This window comes from Nelumbo lutea, chromosome 6, assembly GCF_056320005.1.
Source record: "Nelumbo lutea isolate HS-2025 chromosome 6, American lotus-T2T, whole genome shotgun sequence".
Classification (NCBI taxonomy): Eukaryota; Viridiplantae; Streptophyta; class Magnoliopsida; order Proteales; family Nelumbonaceae; genus Nelumbo; species Nelumbo lutea.
Window position 1 is genome coordinate 23033498 of NC_142689.1, and position 26124 is coordinate 23059621.

At 37.2% G+C, this 26124-nt stretch overlaps 1 protein-coding gene and 3 pseudogenes across 1 annotated transcript; all 4 read right to left on the reverse strand.

The window, feature by feature from the left end:
• Window positions 1-1237: 1237 nt before the first annotated feature.
• On the reverse strand, window positions 1238-7541 carry LOC148847923 (subtilisin-like protease SBT4.14). The gene is made up of 13 exons (XM_088951548.1): window positions 7387-7541; window positions 6395-7300; window positions 5127-5242; window positions 4911-5002; window positions 4699-4796; window positions 4440-4583; window positions 4155-4257; window positions 3472-3982; window positions 3237-3337; window positions 2765-2992; window positions 2504-2612; window positions 2050-2263; window positions 1238-1951 (listed from the first exon to the last, which is right to left on the reverse strand). The coding sequence occupies exons 3-13, from the start codon at window positions 5217-5219 to the stop codon at window positions 1410-1412; spliced, it is 2235 nt and encodes a 744-aa protein (XP_088807674.1). The 5' UTR covers window positions 5220-5242; window positions 6395-7300; window positions 7387-7541; the 3' UTR covers window positions 1238-1409.
• On the reverse strand, window positions 6753-7841 carry LOC148847924 (subtilisin-like protease SBT4.14 pseudogene; annotated as a pseudogene).
• A 1777-nt stretch (window positions 7842-9618) lies between these two features.
• Window positions 9619-17542, reverse strand: LOC148847925 (subtilisin-like protease SBT4.14; annotated as a pseudogene).
• A 3725-nt stretch (window positions 17543-21267) lies between these two features.
• Window positions 21268-24876, reverse strand: LOC148847926 (subtilisin-like protease SBT4.14; annotated as a pseudogene).
• Between the last annotated feature and the right edge of the window lie 1248 nt (window positions 24877-26124).

Sequence of the window (26124 nt, forward strand, 5' to 3'; positions counted from 1 at the left end):
CATCAGGCGAGGTTTTTATCGGATAAACACACAAATGCACAATGCATCGAATTAATATTTTCATGGATATATGTATGTTTGAAGTTCAAAAAGGATTGCTGAAATTGAAAATAAAAAAGAAAACCAAATCAAATATTGTTAATGGTCTCAAATCAAAATGATGTATAGGAGTTTAGGACCCTAGGGATGGAAGAGAGAAGGTGACATAGACTTGGCTTGGACAGTTGGAAAGGACCTAGAAGTCCAAAACCCAATTTGACACCAATTAGGGGCAAAAATAGATGATTCTCCTTTGCTCAGACTAAGTATTCATTCAACCAGGCCCAAGCTTTATTTTTCAGTTGGGCTGTATTTCCCGATTTCGTTTGAAATCTTGTACAGATTTTCTTACTTTTCCCTTTCCTTCCCTTACCTTTAATTTCAAGCCAAGCACAGAATTAAGGAACGAAAAAATTAAATGAATTAAAGCCCATTTTCAACATCCTTGGGGACCCATAACCCAATCCACCCAAACCGTTATTTTTTTTAGAAAAGTACAGACAGATCCAATGCAGATTTCTGATTTTCAATTCAGATATATAAACATTCAAAATATAAAAAACTCACACTCTGTACACCAATACCAGTCTGTGAATTAGCATCAATTCCGAGTTGACACCCACCCCAACCGTATTTTAGGCTTAAAAAATCTGGCCCTGGGCTAAACCGTCATTCTCCTTTTTTTTTTCATTGGGTTATCCAACCCGCTAATGATCCAGATTAAATGGATATAACCCAACACATCAATTAATAGTTGGGTTGGACTGGACAGGTTAGTGGGTTGGGTTGAAAAATTGCCACTTCAACTACATGTGTGGATCAAGAGAGTTTTCTTTCTAAAAGAAGAAAAATGCCCAAGTAGTATAAATTGGACGACAAAGATTAATTTGAGGAACAAATGATAATGATGATGATCTTTGTAAATAGATTTGTTCCCATCCACTTTTGCAATTTTTTGGCCATTGGAAATAGAATAAATGGTTTGGAACATCAGTTGATCTGATTTCCAGTCTAGGGTATTTCTACAATGGATGAATGGATTAAATGGATTCAAGTGCAAGCCTCACATATATATATATATATTGGACCATCTCATCTAATAGCTTTTATCAGAGAGAACAACCAACTCTATACATTGTACTAGACATATTTTGTAAATCTCCATCAAACCATGTCAGTAGTCACAATAACAAAAAAATTAAAAAAATGATAAATAATCCTTTTATTTAAACTTAACATATACTTTCAAATATGTATAAAATTCAATAAAAAAAAAGAAAAATCCAATGAACCTAGCCTTCAACCACCTAACTAAAAAAAGAAGAACCCTATACAGATTTACAAATTAAAATAAAAACAAAGAGAAAAAGCTAAGGATAGTAAATGACAATTGGGCTTCTAACAGTGTGGGCAGAATCGCTCCACACTAACGAACTCCCTGAAAGAATGCTCTCATCATTCTTGGGTTTCGCCTTGACCGACACAATGAAGGTCTGCGTCTCACCGATGCTAGAAAATGATAGAGTCATGGGCTCGACTGTGATCTCCACACCAGGTGCTGCATTTATGGTGGCAGTGTATATGGAGCCCGCCAACCCAACATTAGTGACAGTCCTTCGGAACACACCAGTTACCGGCTCAGTGGCTCCATCCACGGTTAGCTGCATGGTGGGGTAGTTGAGGGCATCTTGTCCAACTTCTGATGATGGAGGTGAAGAGCAGTCGAGAGGGTTTGAGCCAATTATCATGCCTAGGGCTGTTCCGCTGTAACCTTCTGTGCATAAGAACTCGATGTATTGCATTTCATCCATGTCATAGACCAATCCAGGTGAGACTGCCTTCAGTGGGTTCACCTGACCAGCACCATACGCAAATTCGGCCTCTGGGTTGACAGTAAAACTCATTGGCGTAGCTGATTAATACAAAACATACATATTTAATTGCATTAGAAGAATACAGTTACGTTAAAGATGATCAGCGAGAGAGAAAGAAGGCCTAAGAGTGTTTTACCAGTTGTCATGATGGCTGATTTGATGGCTGCCGGTGACCAAGTTGGGTGCATTGATTTGACATAGGCAGCCACCCCACTTATATGTGGCGTGGCCATGGATGTACCAGACATCGTTATGAAATTGGAAAATCGATCATCGTCTGGCCAGCCGGAAATTGACACGACTCCGGTGTAGGCAGCCAAGATGTTGGTACCCGGAGCAGCAACATCAGGCTGTTTAATTTGAATGTTCATCATGAATTGAGAAAATATGAGATCAGAAGGAATATCGATATATCATTCATCAAAGAAATAATAAGTGAAGTGACCCATTTAATTGCCACACACAATATCTAGCAAGAGAATGATGCCATTGTTAATGGCAAAAGTTAGAAATAAATTTCTTGCATGATGATGGTGAATGATGAGTTTTCTACAATAAAGGAGATCTGATGTACGCCCCATTTCTTTTACCTTTAGAACTTTGTTTGATATAGGATTAGGTCCTCTAGATGAAAAGGAAGCCACAGATGGAGCAGCAACTTTGAAGGCCTGGGTTTTGAATATCACGGCTTTTGGGGAACTAGAACAATTGCACCCAATTAACAAAAGATTGAAATTAATGACACAAATCAGCACTGTTGTTCTGTTAATTGAACAGAGCAAGAAAGGGAAAACAGTAGTACACACAGTATCAATGTATTATATAGAGCTTGGTTTCATGAATTTACGTACCTTGTGGAATTTATGTAGTCCATTATTATTTTCCCTTGATTATGGTTTACCATGGTCGATGGTGGCATGAAAATGAAGGCAGCATCAAAAATGGCATTATCTGATTCTAGTATGGTTCCAACCCCTCCCATTTTCTGCACACTGTAATCGGCTGAACCAACAAAATCTTCGCAGTATACAAGCTTTCCTTTCACCTTCTCGGGGTCCATTGCCCGATCGTAACAGTTACTGTAGTCAAGACACAAGCATTAATTAATTGTTGTGAATGCCATTGAAGTTGTTGGATTGGAATATATATATGAAGAATTAAACCAAAAAATTTAAGATTTGTCCAATCAGAATTCAGAGCAAGCTAGCAGCTAGGTAATGATAATTAATGAAAGTCTTAGATCTGCATGTAATTAACAAAAGAAAGGAGTCGGAGTACGTAATATAATTAATGCATGGGTTAAGATGGAATTAGTTGCCTTGCCTTGCATAATCCGCGTATTCAGATGTATTAAGCACTGCATCAGCACCCTTTATTAGAGGATAGAAACTTTTGTTTGGAGACAGTGTGTCAATTGCAACTCCCTAAGCACATGACACATGCATTAATTGTAGAGAGAAAACAATTATTAATGAAATTAAGTAAACAAAGACATATAGCTGATGAATGCTGCAGCTGATAATGAGCAAAGGGAGATGGATAGGATTAAACGACTTACATATAAAGACTTGCCATTCCCCAGAACAAGTTTGTTCCTGAAGCCTCGATCAGTAGTGCTTGCAGCTACGGTGAGAATCCATGGAGCATAATTACTTACACTAGCAGCTGAAGGTCCAGAGTTTCCAGCTGCTGCTGAGGTGAGGATCCCATTCTTCATGGAATGGAAGGAACCAATGGCTATAGAATCAGAAATGTATGGACCAGCGAAACCACCAACAGACAAAGAGATGATATCAACGCCATCATGGATGGCAGCGTCGAAGGCAGCAAGAATATCCATGTCCGCGCAGCCAACCGCCCAGCACACTTTGTACACTGAAATCCTAGCAGATGGTACAGCTCCACGCGCTGTCCCCTTACCAATCCCATACAGGCTTGCTCCCTTTACTACATTTCCTGCCACAGTTGAGGCTGTGTGTGTGCCATGGCCTTCCGAGTCAATGGGAGATAAGATATCTGAATCGCTGATAGGACCACTCAGGTTGAAATACCTTGCTCCAACTATTTTACTGCATCAAATTAATTCATTTACAACGTAACCGACCAACAATTAATATAAATCATATCCATCCATCATTAATTACAACAAACACACTTGCAGTTGCAGTTGCAGTTGCAGAGAACAATTAAGGGAATTAAGCTATTAATTAAAAGGGGAGCTTGGATATATATATGACTTACTTGTTGCAGGAGAAATTTGAAAAGGGGCCACAGCTACCCTTGAATTTTTGTGGTGGAGGACCAAATCCTTTGTCACTGAAACTGGGGGAGTCCGGATAGATCCCTGAAATTGAACAATGAATTGATCCATCAATATTTACATTTCAAACCAAGATAACATCTAATATAATTAATAAATGTTAATTATTCTGCTAGATCGATCTCTAATTGCTGAATATATATATATAGAAATTAAGGTTCTGATAACTGACCCAGTACTTAATGAATACATATCAATTGAGTTACCTGAATCCAGCATGCCCACAACCAAGTCACTCTCCATGCTCAAACTTCTTGGTACTGTTTGAGTAAACCCAAGATAGTCCCATGATCTCGTTGTCTTCAGCTTATGGTATCGATTTTTGAATACTGAGACCACACCATCCATGTCTATATTATACAGATCAAAATGAATCAAATTTCAGAATAATCGAGTTTCATTTATGTTACGTTATTCACAGTAAAAGTAAGTTAATTGGCTTATTGTTTTTTCCTTGTTACATACTTGACAGCCGTTCTGCTTCAGCATCAGAAAGCTTGGCAGCAAATGCATTGAAGCTTTTCGTATAGCTATGCACGATTGAGCTCCTAGCACCATCTTCACTGTTTCATTTATATACACCAGAATAATTAAGGTGTAATTTTGTATGAAATGAATATATAGTTATACTAATTATAAGCAAGAGAAAGAGAGAGAGAGAGAGAGAGAGAGAGAACCTCTCAATTGCACTTGCAAGATATTCCAAATGCATATCAGCCAGAGAATTTTTATTACTCGGAAGATCTCCCAAGTAAACAATGTAGAAATCCTGAAATTTTCCGTATGATGAAAATTATTGGCCAATAAATTCAATACAAATCCAACAAAATGAGTACAACTTTACACAAGAAAGTAAGACAAACATAACCACGAAATAAAGAAGAAGTGGGAACCTTCTGATCCTCCTCATTAACAGCAAAAACACCCATGAAAATGGGTAGCAGAAGACAAATAACAAGAAGAATTATCACTTTCTGGTTGCCCATATTTGCTCGATCAAAACACCAGCCTGAGTAAACAAATAAATAAACAAAATTATTATTTGATTTAAGTTTACTTCAACAAACGTAAGGATCCTTGTTTAAACTGTATGGTAAAATTAATACAAAACATATTTCATTATTCGCAAATTTAAATATGAAGACCAAATCTCTTAAAATATTCTATTCTTGGTCCACGTACAGCCCTGGATCTAATAAATAAAAACTAAAAGAGGTTGATAATGAACATATTTATCAAAAGAGTTAAACATATAAAGGACAGAAACATAATACATACAAAAAAAATTGCTTGAAATAGCAAACGAAAATATCAAACCTTACTCACTGAAATGTTAGGAGGGAGTAAGCAGCGATGCTTCAATTCACAGACTGAAACTTTAGACCCGAACCATCCTTATATATAGTGCTTAGCCTGGGAGTCCAAATCTATTAAACTACTGGTGAGTGGTGACCTGCTCTTAACAAATCTCTGGTCGACGTGATCAAAGACTTTGAGAGACGTAAATAAAGATGCAGTTTTTAACTAGCTGTAATCTATCTCTACGTTTAAAAGGTTAGACACTTAGTTGTGTTTGTTATTATTTTACAATACATGAATCATGAGGTGGCGACTCGGGTGGGTCATTAAAACCCGGTTGCCTTTCAACAGAGTTTGTCTTTGCTCCCGTAGGGGGTAGGGCTGTGAGCGTTCTCCAAAAATGCACTATACCCGACCCGGTTATATCTGATCTGGATGTTAAAACTTGCATTCGTTTGTAATCGATCGAATTGGATGGGATTTGACCTCATCCAATCGGAGTCCAATTATATATGACCCAATCTTTACCAAATTACGTACTTAGCTAGATAGAGATAATTAATGTTTATCTGATCCCTTGTCGATCGACGTCTTCTGCGCCTGGTTATCTATCTGTAATCTATCTATATCTATCAAAAAAAAGAAAAGAAAACTATCTATGCTGCAAGCTTAGAAAGAAGCAAGTGGGATTTGGAAAGAACACAGATGAGAAATAGTTCATCTTAGAACGCAGAAGACCTATTTGACTGTTTTCCCAAAAAATAAAAAATAAAAAAAATTCTTGAACCGAGTACTGGCTGTACTTAAAACCATAGAATTAATTACACGTATTGGAAGGCAAGATTAGTCATTAGAATAGTACCTAGCTGATTCGGTTGGGTAGGTCCTATTCAGGTGGTGCATTTTGGTCCATGACAAGTTCAAAAAGATGCAGCTCGATCAAATGTTGGATTACCATGGGAGAGAAACTTGGAACCAGGAACCAAACATCTGATACCGGTGAACGATCATACTTGAACATGGACAAAATCTAGAAAAAACGAAAATGAAAATGAAAAAAAAAAACTTTTTCCTGTAATTAATAGGAGATGTTTACAAAATGTCAAATGTTGCTTATGTAATTTGATGGCAAATTTTATAATTATCTATGGATACATAAACATGGGGATGGACTTCCTGCTAGCTGCTGGAACTTGAATGAAGTTGTAGTAGAAGAAAATCTAAGTGAAGTAAATGACAATAGGACTCCTCACTGTATGAACATTGTCTTTCCACTCTAGAGACGCAGATAATACATATGGTGGAACATTCGATGCTGGGACTCTCACTGTTACCTTAAAGATCTGGTTCTCGTATTGACGTGAGAATTTGAGTGTCAATGGTTCAACGATGATATCTACTCCTGCAGGTGCAAGCACAGTTGCTGTGTACTCTGCAGGGCCATTGTCGACGTTGGTGACTGTCCTCCAATACACAGCCTCTGATGGTTTCTTCCGGTTACGAATAGGAAATAGAATGCTCGGGTAGTTGAGGTCGTCCCGTCCACTCGGTGGAGCGTACGTACTGCAGTTTACAAGCGAATAAGCACCGTAGAACTTATTTACGATGGAACTGGGACCAAACAGATTGCAGAGGAATTTTACGTATGATTTCTCATTGAGATCATACACCAAACCAGGATCAGCTGCTCGAAGCGGATCGATCTGTCCAGCACCGTATGCAAAATCTCTTAGCTTGGCATATTCGAATGACATGTTCACTGGTTTTGCTGCAAAGCATTAACATTAACTTAGCAAAGTAATAAGCTGTGGGTTTTCAATCTTGACAGTTAATTACCAAGCTCAGAAAACTTACTAGTAGTCATAAGGGCAGACTTGATAGCTGCAGGAGACCAGGTGGGATGTAAGGATTTGATATAGGCTGCTGCTCCTGCTGCAAATGGAGCCGCCATGGATGTTCCAGATCTAAGAAGAAAGTTGGAGAACCTCTTATCATTTGGTTTGCCAGTAACTGATGTCCTCAAAGTACTCGCAGCCAATATGTGTTTCCCCGGTGCAACAAGATCGGGCTATCATAATAGATAACAATTTTATGCATAATTAGCTTCTGATATACTTCAGAGTTCAGAAACCCAGTTTAATCATCTGACTAATACCACAGACTGAATCTCCGGCGTTCGACGGCGAAACACATCGATCTACGATGATTAACACCGACCGGCGATGACGAATTTGCAGTAGCAGCCAGCATTTTTTGCGATTTGCAACACTTCTAGGCTTTGCGACAGGCGAGTTTGCAGCAACGGCCATCCCTCATACCCAACCGACCACTTGCGGCGGCCAGCACCACCGGCGTTCGACGACGACACACACTGACTAACTGCGACTAACGGCGATTGGCAACGACGAGTTTGCAGCGGCGACCAGCAACGGCTAGCATTTTTTGCCATTTGCAACACGTCCAGGCTTTACGGCAAGCGAGTTTGCAGCACTTCTAGGTAAAAATTAGTGTAATTTTTTTGATCAATTAGGTAAAATTAATGTGTATTGAAGTCTTCTACAGATCAATCTTGGTTGCATAGCAATCTAACATTCTAGAGTGAATGCTCATATTTCTCCCCTTTTATTTTGGTGCCAGGGGAATTATCTCTGTGAATCTTGATTTTAGGTCATGGATTTTTTCATTTTAGGACTTAACATTCTATAGTTTGTTTTTTCTGTATTTTTTTTTTGCAAATTTTTGTTTTATTTTTCTGATTTTGTTGAGTTTTTTTGTGTTTTTTCTATATTTTTTAGTATTTTATTTTTATATTTTTTATGTATTTTGTACTGTATTATTTTTTATTTAGACAGTTTTATTCTCTGTATTTTTTGTTTTTATTTAATTTTATACTGTATTTTATTATTTATAAATATTTTTTTATTTATGACATCATGAGTCGAACTGTTTGACCTAAACGGTTGAACCATTTAATTGGAAACCGGTCCACTGACTGATTCAGTTTCCGGTTGGTTTTTAAAAACCATGGTTCAGGCCCAGTCCGAACCCCATATATTAATATTTATACATATTTATGTTTTATATACAAGTATCGTATAATTCATATTTTATAATATTACAATGTATACAATAAGTTTTCTGCACATATTATATACATATAATATAAAATATATACATATTTAATGTATTTATAGTAAACCTTATAGGCCCGGAACCCAACCCTTGGGCACCCATAACACAATCCATCATATCCATTAAATTTTTTTATTAGGTTAACCAATCCGCTAATGACACAAGTTAAATGGTTACAACCCAACCGATTGATTAATCCTTTATTATAAAATGGGTAAAACTAACTTACTCATGATAATGACGATGATGATCTTTGTAAATAGAATTGCTTCCCATCCACTTTTTTTCCAATTTTTTGGCCACTGAAAATAGAATGAATGGTTTGGATCATCAATTGATATAATTTCCGGTCTAGGGTATTTCTATATTGGATATGAATGGTTGAAATGGATTAACGTGCAAGAATCACATATGCGTGGTAGTAGGACTATATAATCTAAAAGCTTTTAAAAGAGAGAACAACCAACTCTTTAGTCGATACATACATTGTTTACTTGAAGCAAAACTTGTACCGGATTTTACTTTAAATCGAATTTAAGACATTCATTCCTTAGTTCCAAAAAGCTTTTCAGTTAGCCCTTTGTTAACGTCATCCATAAAAGCCCTTTTCTGTTCTTTTAGGAGAAAAAAAAAAGGGTATCGATCCGATGGTTACAACTATCCCAAAATTTATTGAGAGTTCATTAAAATTACATCTCCTTCCTGTTTTTTCCTGGTTTAGTCATCAAAAAGGGTTTAATCCCATTAACACATGTTTGAAAACAAAGATAAGTAATATTTTCATTTTAAATTTAACATACACTTTCAATCTCGTATGTATAAAAAATCAATAAATTAAAAAAGAAAAATCCAATGAATCTAGCCTTCAACCACCTACCTAAATATCTATCTAAAAAAAAAGGCCCCCATTCACATTTACAAAACTAAAAGCAAAGAGAAAAAAGGGGGAAAAAGCTAAGGATAGTAAATGACAATTGGGCTTCTCACAGTGTGGACAGAGTCACTCCACACTAACGAACTCCCTGAAAGAATGCTCTGATCGTTCTTGGGTTTTGCCTTGACCGATACAGTGAAGCTCTGCTTCTCACCGATACTAGAAAATGACACTCATGGGCTCGACTGTAATCTCTACACTAGGTGCTGTATTTATGGTGGCATTGTATATGGACCCTGCAAACCCCACATTAGTGACTGTCCTTTTGAACATGCCAGTTATGGGCTCAGTAGTTTCATTCACAGTTAGCTGTATGGTGGGGTAGTTGATGGTATCTTGTCCAACTGCTGATGGAAGTGAGGAACAATCAAAAGCATTTGAGGCAATTATCATTCTTAGGGTTGTGCCGCTGTAACCTTCTTTGCATAAGAACTCAATGTATTGTATTTCATCCATGTCATAGACCAACCCAGGTGAGACAGCCTTCAGTGGGTTCACTTGACCAGCACCATACGCAAATTCAGCTTCTGGATTGACAGTAGAATTCATTGGCGTAGCTAATACGTCAGAATACAATTGAAGATGATCAGCAAGAAAACAAGTGAGCTTAGTTTCATTCGATTTCAATACGAAATTAAATAAAGAACGAAGGTGTAGAGTGTTTTACAGTTGTCATGATGGCAGATTTGATGGCTGCCGGTGACCAAGTTGGGTGCATTGTTTTGACATAGGCAGCCACCCCACTTATATGTGGCGTGGCCATGGATGTACCAGACAACACTACGAATTTGGAAAATCGATCGTCGTCTGGCCAGCCAGAAATTGACACGATTCCACTGTACGCAGCCAAGATGTTGACACCCGAAGCAGCAATATCTGGCTGTTTTGTATGTTCATCGTGAATTGTGAAAATATCAGATCAGAAGGAATTCTATATCAAGAGATATGATGTGTTTCTTCAAAAGAGGCGTCCATTTCTTTTACCTTTAGAACATTGTGTGATACAGGATTAGGTCCTCTAGATGAAAAGGAAGCCATAAATGGAGCAGCAACTTTCATAGTCCGGGTTTTGACTAACATGGCTTTGGGGGAATTAGATCAATTGCACCCAAAACAATAACAGATTGAAATGACTCAAGTCAGCACAGTTTTTCCTCTGTTAATTGAGTGTTGTGTTGATGAAATTACTAGGAATTGAAACAGCAAAAAAGGGAATACAGCAGTACAGTATGAACATAGAGCTTACTTTCATGAATTACGTACCTTGTGGAATTTATGTAGTCCATTATTATTTGCCCTTGAGTATGGTTTACCATGGTCGATGGTGAGATCAAAACGAGGGCACCATCTAAAGGTCCACGATTGGATTCTAGTATGCATCCAACCCCTCCTAATTTCTTCAGTTTAATCGGGTGAATCATAATAGTTGTGGCAGTATACAATCTTTCCTTTCACCTTCTTGGGATCCAAAGCATCATTGCCACAGTTACTGTAGTCAAGACAAGACGCATTAATTGTTGTGAATGCCATTGAAGTTGTTGGATTGAAATGAAGAATTAAATAAAAAAAAAAGATTTGTTCATGAAATTAATTAGAGCTAGGTAATGAAATTTTTTTTGTAATGAACAAAGAAAGGAGATATTTGTCTTGCATAAGCCGCAGATTTAGATGTTTCAAGCATCAGCACCCTTTATAAGAGGATAGAAACTTTTGTTTGGAGACACAGTGTCAATTGCAACTCCCTATGCACATGTTGCAGAAAACCAATGAAATCAAACAAAAGCCAATGAATGCTGCGTACAACAAGTGAAATTGAAATTAATGGAAATTGGAACGACTTACATATACAGACTTTCCATTCCCGAGAACAACTTTGTTCCTGAACTCAATAGTGCTTGCGGCTACAGTGAGAATTCATGGAGCAAAATTATTTAGAGTACCAGGATAAGGTCCACGGTTTCCATCTGCCGCTGAGGTGAGAATCCCACTCTTCATGGCATGGAAGGAGCCAATGGCTATAGAATCATGAAAGTATGGTCCAGTGTAACCACAAACAGACATAGAGATGATGTCGACGCCATCATGGATGGCAGCGTCGAAGCCTGCAAGAATATCCATGTCCGAGCAGCCAATCGCCCAGCATACTTTGTAGACTGAAATCCTAGCAGATGGCACAGCTCCACGCGCTGTCCCCTTACCAATCCCATACAGGCTTGCTCCTTCTACTACATTTCCTGCCACAGTTGAGGCTGTGTGTGTGCCATGGCCTTCGGTGTCAATGGGAGATACGATATCTCTATCCCTCGTAATACCGGCGAGATTGAAATACTTTGCTCCTACTATTTTACTGCATGCATGAAATTTGCAACCAGCAATGGAAATCGATCATGAATTACTACAAACACACTTGCAGAGAATAAGGTTATTAAGCTAATCAAAGTACAACAAACACACTTGTTGCAGGAGAAATTAGAAAAGGGGCCACAGCTCCCCTTGAAACTTAATGGTGGAGGACTAAATCCTGTGTCATTGAAACTGGGCGAGTACGGATAGATCCCTGAAACAATGAATTGATCAACATCAACTAATTGCTGAATGTAAAATGCAAGCAGAAATCAAGATTCTGATGATAACTGACCCACTTAAGCAGACATAATTGAATTACCTGTATCCAGCATGCCCACAACCAATTCACTCTCTAGGCTCAAACTTCTTGTTACTGTTTGAGGGAACCCAAGATAGTCCCATGATCTCGTTGTCTGGAGCTTATAATACCGCTTTTTGAACACTGAGACCACGCCATCCATGTCTATATATATAAAGAAATTAATAAAGCAAATTAAAATCAGAATGAAGTTTCATTAATTTATATTATCAGGTGAACTAATGCACCGTAAAAGTTTGTTTTATTGTTTTTTAATTCCTTATTACATACTTGAAAGCCGTTTTGCTTCAACATCAGAAAGCTTGGCAGCAAATGCATTGAAGCTCTTCGTATAGCTATGGACGATTGAGCTCTGAGCACCGTCTTCACTGTTTCATATATATAGACAAGAATAGTTAAGGTCTAACGGATGAATACTTGTAATAATTATCAGAGAGAGAGAGAGAGAGAACCTCTCAATTGCACTTGCAAGATATTATAAATGCATATCAGCTAGAGAGGTTTTATTACTCGGAAGATCCCCCAAGTAAACTATGTAGTAATCCTGAAATTTTCCAATTGATGAAAATTGTTGGCCAAAAAAATTAATACAAATCAAATCTAACAAATTGAGTACAACTTTACACAAGAAAATAAGACAAGCATAACCATGCAAGAAGAAAGAAGAAGTGGGAACCTTCTGATCCTGCTCATTAACAGCAAAAGCACCCATGAAAATGGGATGCAGAAGAGAAATAACAACAAGAAGATTTATCACTTTCCGGTTAACCATGTTTGCTCGATCAAAATCCGGCCTGAGTAAACAATAAATAAATAGAATATATAATTAGAATTTCGATGGTATAGATTAATTCCTGGTCTACACCCTAAGCAATAAATTAGTAGCAATATAAATAGATAGTAGCTACTAAATTAGTAGATATACAAAAAACTTTCCTTCAACTAACTTAAGGATCCTAGTTTAAACTATTAAGTAAAATTATTAACAAAATATTTTTCATTATTGACAAATTTATGTATGAAGACCAAATCTCTTAATATATTCTATTCTCGGTCTACCGCCTTGGAGCTAATAAATAAAAATAAGATAAAAGGCTTAAAAAAAAAGACTATTTGAGATTGATAATAAACATATTTATCAAAAGAATTAAACCTAAAAAGGACAGAAATATAATGCATACATAAAAATTGCTTGAAATAGCAAACGAAAAGAAAATAATTATAATTAAAGAAACAGAAAGAACAAACCTTAGTCACTGAATGGTTAAGAGGGAGAGGGACTAAGTAAATGCTTCACAAACTGAAACTTAAGACCCGAACCATCCTTATATGTAGTGCTTAGCCTGGGAGTCCAAATCTATTACACTACTGGTGAGTGGTGATCCGCTCTTACCAAATCTCGTGGACGTCATCAAAGACTTTGGAGACGTAAATAATTAAAGATGCAATTTGAACTAGCTCTAATCTATCTATTGGAGTCCAATTATATATGACCTAATCTTTACCAAATTACTTACCTAGAGAGAGAGAGAATGTTTATCTGATCCCTTGTCGACGTTATCTAGCTGTAATCTATCCATATTAATCCAAAAATAAGAAAGACGCTAGCTAGTGGAAGGAACACATATGAGAAGAGTTCGCATCACCGCCCCACCGTGCTTCGCCCCACAAACGCCCCACATGATGTGCGACTGACACCTGTCCAGTCGCACGTGGTGGGGCGTTCCCGCGTGTGTTGCTAACGTGATGGACGTTAGCCCCGTCCGTTAGCCCCAAAACCAATTCAAAAGTGATGGAGCGCGCCCCCTGAAGTTCTTTTCCCATATTTCCCGCCCCCTTAAGCTCAAATCGGAGGAGAGGCTCTGACCCCGTTCTCTGCCCGAGCTTGGATCTCCGCCCCTATCTCTGGTACTGGCGTATTCTCCGATTACCAGGTAAGCTCTAACCCTTATTTTTTGTCTTGGGCTTTGACTTTTTTTTTTTTTTTTGTTAAACCTTCTTTGATGTTTTGTTTTTCTTTGACTTTTTTTACCCTTTTCCACCTCTCTCTCCGGCACCGGCAATTGCCATCATCACCAGGTGTTGTGTGTCATGTGGGCCCCACCTATTGGATTTGGAAGAGGGGTGCCTAACTCCCTAACTCCCTCCCTCTCCTATTTGAGTCTTACTTAGACTAATTTAACAAGTGCCTCAGGCTCTAGTGTCACTATTAAACGAAAAATGACTTTTGATGAGATTCCCAAAGGTCTCATCACCTCCATTTCACTTAACTGATGGGTGACGACTCCAAATCAGCCCAAGTGAATTGTTTCCCCATGCACACAATAATAACAAAATAAAATTTATTAACTATAATTTAAAATATTAAAAAATGAACTTGTGAAGCATCATAATCAATGTAGGGGCTATAGTACCCAATGGGATGGTTAAGGCCATAAAAAATAAAAAACATATCGTCGATATTTTGGGCATGGTGAAAACCACACCATGATATGGTGAGGTCCAAACCATGCCACACCACAACTGAATGGCTAAATGAGTTATAGCGTGGTTTAAAACCCAATATATTGTGGTTTCACCACGCTTCCGCTAAAATTGTCAAGATCTCTAACTAATTTTTGTAAAGACTTGGGATCAAATCCCACTACCACAAGAGTTGGGGGGGGTCAAGGGGATAGGGATCTCTCTATCTCTCTATCTCTCTCGTTAAACGACTACACTGAGGCATAAATTTGCCACATGTAAAATTGAAATCCAACAACACATCGAGAATTTCTCTTATACATATATGTTTTCTTTCATATCCATACAAACATGTTAAAATCATGCGAAATGTTACTAATTGTGTGGAATTCGCATTAGCTCCCCACATAGCACCCCATACACAACACACAACACGTCGGGGAACATCTCTCCATGACAAAGTATGGGGGATGTTTTCAATGCACAAAATAAGCATGTGGGGCACACTTTCAATTTAACTCCCCAATGTGTGACTTGTGCCTTTTATGGTATTGGTAGAGTTTAGACTTTCAAGAATGATATAAAGAAGGTGGTGCTAATTTTGCATCAAATTTTGATGCAAAATTTTGTAGGAATTCCAGTCTACTACTATCTCTTTCAAACCACATACAAGCAATAAGGCCGCTCATGCTATTGTAAATTATGCTTATTTCAACACCCGATTTTTGCTCAATCTTGTCACTAACACACTTCTCACGCCCTGAATTTCCAATCAGACCTCACCATTCTCTCTTGAACATACCATAACATAGGAAAACTAAATTTCAGCCTAAATACCTTTGAATCCATTGTTAAACCTACAAGATTCTCGTTCAACAGTCATAATTAAGCCACATCACCAGACCTTCCGCTTGATCAAACTCCATCATATGAAGCAAAAACCTTGAACAACTAATTACACCAAATTTCAACCCTAAATACCTTCATTTCACCATTCATTTATCAAAGATTCCATTTCAATGCATTAAACCCTCCCAACAGCTTCATAATGCAAATCCATGCCACTTTACCAAGTTTCAACCTAAAATCCCCTCATATGCCCATCCATCAAACCAAGATTCCATTTTGAGCACCCTCATTGGCTGAAATACCCATAACACAAATTCCCATGATTCTGCCACCTTTAAAGCCATCAGACATTCTCACTAAACTCCAAATATCCTAAGATGCTCATCCACCAAATTTCAGGTCCAAAAATATCCATTTTGCCCCTTACATAAAAAGATTCCAAATCGATCACTTTCATTGTTTGCTACCTTCAAAATCTTAGATATTCATCACAACACCACTTCCGAGGCACCTAAACCTCACTAAAACTTTCATTAACAACTTGATTGACAATTCAACAAATTTCAGATAAAAAAATAAAACATATTTTGTCCCTTATTTAGATAGGTTCCTAATCGACCACTCCCGTTGCTTACTACCCTCAAAATCTTAGATCTCAATCATGAAACCACTCCTCTTGGTTTCATCAACTACCTAATTAACCACCCAACAAATTTTAAACCTGAAAATGTTCATTTTACCCCTTTATACAAAGATCCCAAATCGATTACTCTCGTCAACCGATACTCTCAAAATCTTAAACCTCTATTGTAACACTTCTCCCAACACCCCCAATCCCTACCATAACCTTCATCAACCTCCCAATTAACCATCAACCCAATTTTAAACCTCAAAATATCCATTTTGCCCTCATATGAAAAGATTCCAAATCAATTACTCCTATTCCCCACTACTATCAAAATCTTAAATCTCTATCATGATACTCCATTCAAGACCCAAAAACCTTATCATAACCTTCATCAAACTCCCGATCAACCATCCACTAATTTTAAACCCAAAAATACCCATTGTGCCCCTCATCTAGAAAGATTTCAAATCAACCATACACATTGGTCGTCACTTTCCTATTTCAAGATCTTCACTACGACATACCTTTCACGACACTCACACCTTACCAAAACCTTCATTAACCTCCTAATCAACCACCCATCCAATTCAAACCCTAAAATAACCATTTTACCCCTCATTTAAAACCTTCATTAGCAACATACCTTTCGCTCAATATTCTCCAAATTCAAGATTTTTGGCATAACACATTCTCTGATACCTCCAAATGCCATCAAAACCTCAGGATCAACAACCAATAACAGATCCTAAAATGACCATTTTACCCTTTATTAAAAAAGATTCCAAATTGAGTCCCCTTATTAGCTACAATTATCCTATTTCAAAATCTTTGATGCAACACATTCCTTGACACCTCCATGCCCCATCAAAACCTCCTGATCAACAATGTGACAAATTTTAGACCCTAAAATTACCGATTTACCCCTCATCTAAAAAGATTCCAAATCGAGGTCTCTTATTGGCCATAACTACCCAAATTCAAGATCTACATTACGATACACCCTCCAATATACCTAGACCCTGCCATCACTTTCCTAGACATCTTGATCAACCATCTTCCATTTTCTAGACCAAAAATGACCATTTTACCCCACCATCAAGAAAGATTGTGACTCAATAGCCTTCATTGCTCGATACACTCATAATCACAATTTCTCACTCTGATACACCCCATGGGGCTATCAAACCCCATCATTACCTTTTTTTGGACACCTTAGAACCCTCATGGAAAATTTTGCTTCAAAATTCCCCACTTTACCCCTCCATCTACAAAAATTCCAAGTTGTGTGATATCGTTGGTTAAGACAAACCCTAGCATCTTGAGGTTTAATCCCATCCATTGAATCTTGCACAACACACCCCCTTAAGCTTGAACTTTTATTCTAAAACCCCCTCCAAATTTTCATTTAGGTCCCTCCACGTTTCAAGAAATCACCTAGAACCCCCATCAACCCTAGAATCAGTCCTAGCCCTGGAATTAGAGAGAATTTAGCGGTAGTCGATGCAAAATTGCCACCTAGAATTTAGTCTTTAAAAGCCCTATTTCTAGTAGTAGATTTTTAAGCTTTACCGACGATTAGGAAAATTGCAGCTAGATTTTAGCAACAACTATTTTAGAGGCAGATTGTCGATTGTCGGTAAAACCTTTAGCAACAATTTTTATAAATTCATTTTCCTTGTAGCAATTGGGTAGTTCAACCGAGGAACTGAACATTTGAACTTGTGTAGGGGCCTCACATAGGTAGCTCAACAGTCATCGCCACCGGCAATTAGGAAAATTGCAGCTAGATTTTAGCAATAACTATTTTAGAGGCAGTTTGTCAATTGCCGATAAAACCTTTAGCAGCAATTTTTAGAAATTCATTTTTCTTGTAGTAGTTGGGTAGTTCAACCGAGGAATTGAATAGTTGAACTTGTGTAGCATAATGACAAAAGGCCTCGGTTAGGCTACAGTGTTTATCGGTCTACCCTTTTGGAATAAGAGTGGGAAAGGATGGATAGACTTCACAAATTCTTAAAGATATTTTATGGTGTTACTTGCATGTATTTTTCCATTAAGCACCCTACTTCAAACATTTATTTTAAGGGAGCGTGAATGGTTCATAGACATTTGATGCTAATAAGTTAGGAACCTAATAATTTTATGTTTGACATGGTTAGAGATATGAAAGAAAAATTTGATAAATATTGGGTATAATATAATATGAGTTTGTCTTGTGTTGTATTGGATCCTCGTTGCAATATAAGGTTAGTGGACTATTGTTTTAATAAGCTTTATAGGGGTGGTGTTGAGGAGTGTGTTAATTTTATTTTGAATACTCTTCATGCCTTGTTTGTTGAATATAAGAAATTTTTTTTTCTTCCATCTCCAAGGTTGGATTTTCTAGTCAAATTGACATGAGTGGGGCAAATGATGATGGTGTTGGATTTAAGGACTAAAAGCGGTTTTTAAGTTCAAAAAGAAAGTCTCAAAATGAGAAAACCCAATTAGATATTTACTTGGAGGAGCAAAACCTTGATATAAAGGTAGATGTTGACGTTTTGGAGTATTGTATTAAGAGTTCACTTAAGTATCTTGAGTTAGCATCAATGGATCGGGATATTTTGGCTATTCATATCTTAATAGTTGCATCTGAATCAACATTCAACATTGAAAAAAAAAAGTGATCAATCCATGGAAAAGTTCATTTAAATCAAAAACAATTTAAGCGTTGGTTTGTCTTGAAGATTGGCATTATGCACAAGGCTTTGCAATAGCTGATTTCTTATCCATGGTGATCAATCCATGGAAAAGTTAATTTTTCCAATTGTATGTGAGAGGGTTGAGCTTGTTGGACACTCTTATAGGATCTTCCTGTTTATTAGAAGAGGATGAGGGATCAAATAGTAGTGATGATGATGAAGAAGACATTGGACTTGGTTATATGTTTTAGGTAAAGATGCTTTAAAAAGGAAAAAAAAAAAAAAGGTACAAAAGGCCTTTTTCCATGGAAAGAAACCAACCCATCCGGTACTATATCAAATTGGGCTAGAAAATACAAAGGCCCACCAACTGTAGCTAAAAACCATAAAAAACCCATATGATATTTTGATTGTTGAAAGTTGAAACCCAGCATAAAGAGCTATGTCTAATCTGCGTTACAGAAATGACACATAGTCCTTGTGAAATAGAACTTATTTGTCCTTATAACACACACAAAACCCTAATCCTCCATTACATGCTTTGATGAACTTTTATGCACCCTACCAATGAGTTAAAACATGTAATCGACAGGTTCTAATGATAATAGATGTTGCAATCAACTAACATATGGCTCAAGTCCATCTCAATCACTATTAAAGCTTCTCTAAATCCCACAAAATACCTAAAAATTAAGGAGGAATTTGGAAAGTCTTTTCATTTGGTTATTTGAACTTCTCAAAACTTGGAAGACAAAATTTGGGTCTTTCTCTATTTATCAATGAAAGACAAGAAGCTAGAAAGACCTATGCCCTAAAAAGCTCATGGAAAGCCAAAATGGCCAACAATTCGGAAGCTTCAAACAAAGTTTCCTGTCTTTCTACACCTAAAATCTTTCATTTAATGACTCTATAGATCATGACAATGTAGGATACTTACCAAATGGTATAGATCTTTAAAAGCAAGACATCAAAAGATCTTTACATCTTTTCGTCATTTAGGGTGTTGAAAGATGTTCCTAAAAAGACTTGCCAAACAACACCTAAGATTTAAAAACTGAACATCATCATAGTAAAAGGTAAACCAATGATTGGACCAAAACAAAATCAAATAAAAGCATGTTTATTGTTGAAATGAAATTACAGAACATTGAGAATCCAAACCGAAGTTATGATAAGGGAGAATCGGATTTGAAATGAAATTATAGAAGAAAGTAGACATGGGGAGGCCATACGGAATCAAAATGGACAATCCTTCTACATATCATCAGGACAATGAGGTCAAAGTAGAGAGTGATAATAGATTGATGCAGGGTTAGAGTATGTACACCCCTTCTATTCTCCTCTAATTAGGGGTGATATTTTCAACCCAGCCCGAAAATTTTGGGGTTGGGCTTAGGTTTTGTGTTGAGGCCCAGTTCGGTCCCCCTATATTAATATTTCTACGTATTTATATATAATATTTTGAATGTTGCATTGTATGTTTTATATACAAGTATCATATAATTCATATTTTATATTATTACATTGTATACAATAACTTTTCGACGCATATTATATACATATAATATAATAAAATATATACATATATATTTTATGTATTTATAGTAAAACGTACAGGCCCGGAACCCAGCCCTTATCACAGTTTGTTCCTCGCAAGGCTTAGGACCATTATATAGCTATGGGGCTCTAGCCAATAGGATCGATCATAGAAATAATTAATCCTCCTCCTGATGATGATCTTTGTAAATAGAATTGTTTCCCATCCACTTGTCCAATTTTTTGGCCACTGAAAATAGAAAGAACGGTTTGCATTATCAATTGATATGATTCCCAATCTAGTGTATTTCTACATTGGATGAATAGTTGAAATGGATTCAAGTACAAGCCTCACATATGCGTGGTAAATTAAATATCGTTATTAGTGACAGTAGGACCATCTCATCTAAAAGCTTTTATCAGAGAGAACAACCAATTCTATAAATACATTGTTTCCTTCAAACAAAACTTGTATCGGATTTTACTTGGAATGGAATTTTCAGTTAGCCCTTTGTCAACATCATCCATAAGACATTAATTGAGGGTTCATTAATTAGATCTCATTCCTTTATGTCCTGGTTTAGTCATCAAAAAGGGGTTTAACCTTCATCAACACATGTTTCTACTCACAATAAAAAACAAATTGAAAACAATGATAATTAAATAATATTTTATTGTAAATTTAACATACATTTTCAATCTCTTATGTATAAAAATCAATAAAAAAAGAAAAATCCAATGAACCTAGCTAGCCTTCAACCACCTACCTAAATTTCTATCTAAAAAAAAGACCCTTATACACATTTATAAAACGAAAAACAAATGGAAAAAAAAAAAAAGGAAAAAGCTAAGGATAGTAAATGACAATTGGGCTTCTCACAGTGTGGACAGAGTCACTCCACACTAACGAACTCCCTGAAAGAATGCTCTGATCATTCTTGGCTTTTGCCTTGACCGATACAGTGAAGCTTTGCTTCTCACCGATGCTAGAAAATGACAGACTCATGGGCTCGACTGTAATCTTTACACCAGGTGCTGCATTTATGGTGACATTGTATACGGACCTTGCTAACCCCACATTAGTGACTGTCCTTATGAACACGCCAGTTATCGGTTCAGTAGTTCCATTCACAGTTAGCTGCATGGTGGGGTAGTTGAGGGCATCTTGTCCAACTGCTGATGGAAGTGAGGAACAATCAAAAGCATTTGAGGCAATTATCATTCTTAGGGTTGTACCGCTGTAACCTTCTTTGCATAAGAACTCAATGTATTGCATTTCATCCATGTCATAGACCAACCCAGGCGAGACAGCCTTCAGTGGGTTCACCTGACCAGCACCATATGCAAATTTGGCCTCTTGGTTGACAGTAGAACTCATTGGCGTAGCTAATACATCAGAATGCAATTGAAGATGATCAGCAAGAGAACTAGTGAGCTTAGTTGTATCCATTTTCTATATGAAATTAAATATAAAGAAAGAAGGCATAAGAGTGTTTTACCAGTTGTCATGATGGCAGATTTGATGGCTTCCCGTGACCAAGTTGGGTGCATTGATTTGACATAGGCAGCCACCCCACTTATATGTGGCGTGGCCATGGATGTACCAGACATCACTACGAATTTGGAAAACCGATCATCGTCTGGCCAGCCGAAAATTGACATGATTCCGGTGTACGCAGCCAAGATGTTGGCACCCAGAGCAATAATATCAGGCTGTTTTGAATGTTCATCATGAATTGAGAAAATATCAGATCACAAGGAATTCAATATCATTCAACTAAATAATAAGTGAAGTGACCCATTTAATTTCCACATACAATATCTAGCAAGAGAATGATGTCATGGTTAATGTCACAAGCTAGCAATAAATTTCTTGATGATGGTAAATGATGATCAAGAGATATATGTGGTGAGTTTTCTACAATAAAAGAGATCTGACACCCATTTCTTTTACCTTTAGAACTTTGTTTGATACAGGATTAGGTCCTCTAGATGAAAACGCAATCACAAATAGAGCAACGACTTTCATGGCCTGGGTTTTGAATATCACGGCTTTGGGGGAACTAGATAAATTGCAACAAAAAAAATACAGATTGAAATGGCTCAAGTCAGCACAGTTATTCCTCTGTCAATTGAGTGTTATATTGATAAACTTACTTGAAAAGAGCAACAAAGGGAAAACAACAATACAATATCAATGTATATATAGAGCTTGCTTTAATGAATTACCTTGTGGAATTTATGTAGTCCTTTATTATTTGCCCTTGAGTTTGGTTTACCATGGTCGATGGTGAGATCAAAATGGAGGCATAATCAAAAGGTCCGAAATTCGATTCTAGTATGGTTCCAATCCCTCCCATTTTCTTCACAGTGTAATCGGGTGAATCATAAAAGTTGTCGCAATATACAATCTTTCCTTTCACCTTCTTGGGGTCCAATGAGTCTTCGTAACAGTTCCTGTAGTCAAGACATATTGCAGCATTGTTGTGAATGCCATTGAAGTTGTTAGATTGGAATGAAGAAACCAAAAAAGATTTGTTCATGGAATCAGAGGTACTGAAATTTTTTTTGTAGTTAACAAAAGAAAGGACTCGGAGTAATATAATTAATGCATGGGTTAAGAGTTAGTTGCCTTGCATAAGCCGCGTATTGAGATGTATTAAACACAGCATCAGCACCCTTTATAAGAGGATAGAAACTTCTTTTTGGAGACACTGTGTCAATTGCAACTCCCTACACATTGTAGAGAAAACAAATGAAATTAAATGAAGTTCATGGATGGTGACAGGTTACAAGTGATAATGAAGAATGGGAGATGGATGGAACAACTTATATATACAGACTTGCCATTCCCCATAACAACTTTGTTCCTGAACTCTCGATCAGTAGTGCTTGCAGCTACGGTGAGAATCCATGGAGCATATTTACTTATAGTACTAGCTGAAGGTCCATGGTTTCCAGCTGCTGCTGAAGTGAGAATCCCACTCTTCATGGCATGGAAAGAGCCAATGGCTATAGAATCAGAAATGTATAGTCCAGGTTGACCACCAAAAGACATAGAGATGATGTCGACTCCATCATGGATGGCAGCATCGAAGCCAGCAAGAATATCCATGTCCGAGCAGCCAATCGCCCAGCACACTTTGTAGACTGAAATCCTAGCAGATGGCACAGCTCCACGCGCTGTCCCCTTACCAATCCCATATAGGCTCGCTCCCTTTACTACATTTCCTGCCGCGGTTGAGGATGTGTGTGTGCCATGGCCATCGGCGTCAATGGGAGATAAGATATCTGAATTTCTGATGGGACCACTGAGGTTGAAATACCTTGCTCCCGCTATTTTACTGCATGAAATTTACAACCAGCAATGGAAATCCATCATTACAACAAACACACTTGCAGAGAATAAGGGAAGCTATTAAAAGGGGGGCTATCTCACTGTCTGGGTTGGATAATGACTTACTTGTTGCAGGAGAAATTAGAAGGGGCCACAGCTACCCTTGAATTTTAGTGGTGGAGGACCAAATCCTTTGTCACTGAAACTGGGGGAGTCCGGATAGATCCCTGAAACAATGAATTGATCGATCAATAATAAACATATATATTTAAAACCAAGATAACATCTAATATATGTTAATTATTCTGTTAGGTCTCTAATTGCTGAATAGAAAGATTCTGACCCACTTAAGAATACATAATTGAGTTACCTGAATCCAGCATGCCCACAACCAAGTCACTCTCCAGGTTCAAACTTCTTGGTACTGTTTGAGTAAACCCAAGATAGTCCCATGATCTCGTTGTCTTAAGCTTATGGTATCGATTTTTGAACACTGAGACCACGCCATCCATGTCAATATATACAGATCAAAATGACTCAAATTTCAGAATAATCAAGTTTCATTTATGTTATCAAGTGAACTTAGTCACAGTAGAAGTTGGCTTATTGTTTTTTCCTTGTTACATACTTGACAGCCGTTCTGCTTCAGCATCAGAAAGCTTGGCTGCAAATGCATTGAAGCTTTCCGTATAGCTATGGACGATTGAGCTCTTAGCACCACCTTCACTATTTCATATATATACACAAGAATAATTAAGGTGTAATGGATGAATACGTATAATAATTATCAGAGAGAGAGAGAGAGAGAACCTCTCAATTGCACTTGCAAGATATTCTAAATGCATATCAGCTAGAGAATTTTTATTACTCGGAAGATCTCCCAAGTAAACAATATAGAAGTCCTGAAAATTTCCATACGATGAAAATTATTGGCCAATAAATCCAATACAAATCCAACAAAATGAGTACAACTTTACACAAGAAAATAAGACAAGCATAACCACAAAATAAAGAAGAAGAGGGAACCTTCTGGTCCTGCTCGTTAACAGCAAAAACACCCATGAAAATGGGAAGCAGAAGAGATATAACAAGAAGATTTATCACTTTCTGGTTGCCCATGTTTGCTCGATCAAAATCCCGGCCTGAGTAAATAAATAAATAAATAGAATACAATTAGAATTTCGGTTTGTATAGATTAATTCCTGGTCTAACCAATTTGCAACTTTAAGCAATAATATAGTCTACTAAATTAGTAGCTAAACAGAAGAATTAAAAATAAAAAGGACAGAAATATAATACATACAAAAAAGATTGCTTGAAATAGCAAACGAAAAGAAAATAACTATAATTTAAATGAAAAGAAAGATCAAACCTTACTAAATGGTTAGGAGGGACTAAGCAAACGCTTCACAGACTGAAACATAAGACCCGAACCATCCTTAAATATTGTGCTTAGCCTGGGAGTCCAAATCTATTACACTACTGGTGAGTGGTGACCCGCTCTTACCAAATCTCTTGTCGGCGTGATCAAAGACCTTGAGAGACGTAAATAAAGATGCAATTTTGAACTAGCTATAATCATTCTATCGGAGTCCAATTATATATGACCCAATCTTTACCAAATTACTTAGCTAGAGAGAGATAATGTTTAGCTGATCCCTTATTGACGTCTTTTACCTGATTATCTAGCTGTAATCTATCCATACCAATCAAAAAAATCTATCCATACCAATCAAAGCTTAGAAAGACGCTAGCTAGTGGGAAGAACACAGATGAGAAATAGTTCATCTTAGGAAAGCAAAAGACCTATTTGATTGTTTTCCCAATCTAAAAAAAAATGTTCTTGAACCGAGTACCGGCTGTATTTAAACCATAGAATTCAATTACACGTATTGGAATGGAAGACTCATTAGAGTAGGACCTAACTTATTCGGTTGGGTATGTCCTGTTCAGATGATGTGTTTTGGTCCATGACAAGTTCAAAAAGATGCAGTAATGTGGGATTACCATGAACTAGCTAATGTGTGTTTTAGTCCATGAACTAATTATAATCATTCTATCATAATCAAGTTAAGGGGTCAGGTGTAACATTCCAGTTTTGTTCATTTATCTCCAAGGTCCAGGGTAATACTGGAATTTTGGTCCAGTTCAGGGTTTCAAGAAAACTCACACTGCATGCACCTCAGGTCTCACCTTGGTAGTTGAGACAAGCCATCCCAACCAACTTAGCGACACATCAATGTCAGCTTTGGCAAGATAAATCTCCCTAGATCTATCCAACAACTGTGAAGATTCTAAACTAACACGAGTCTCATATGTGTCTAGTTTAAGGATATTACACAGAAATACATTACAATAACATAAATC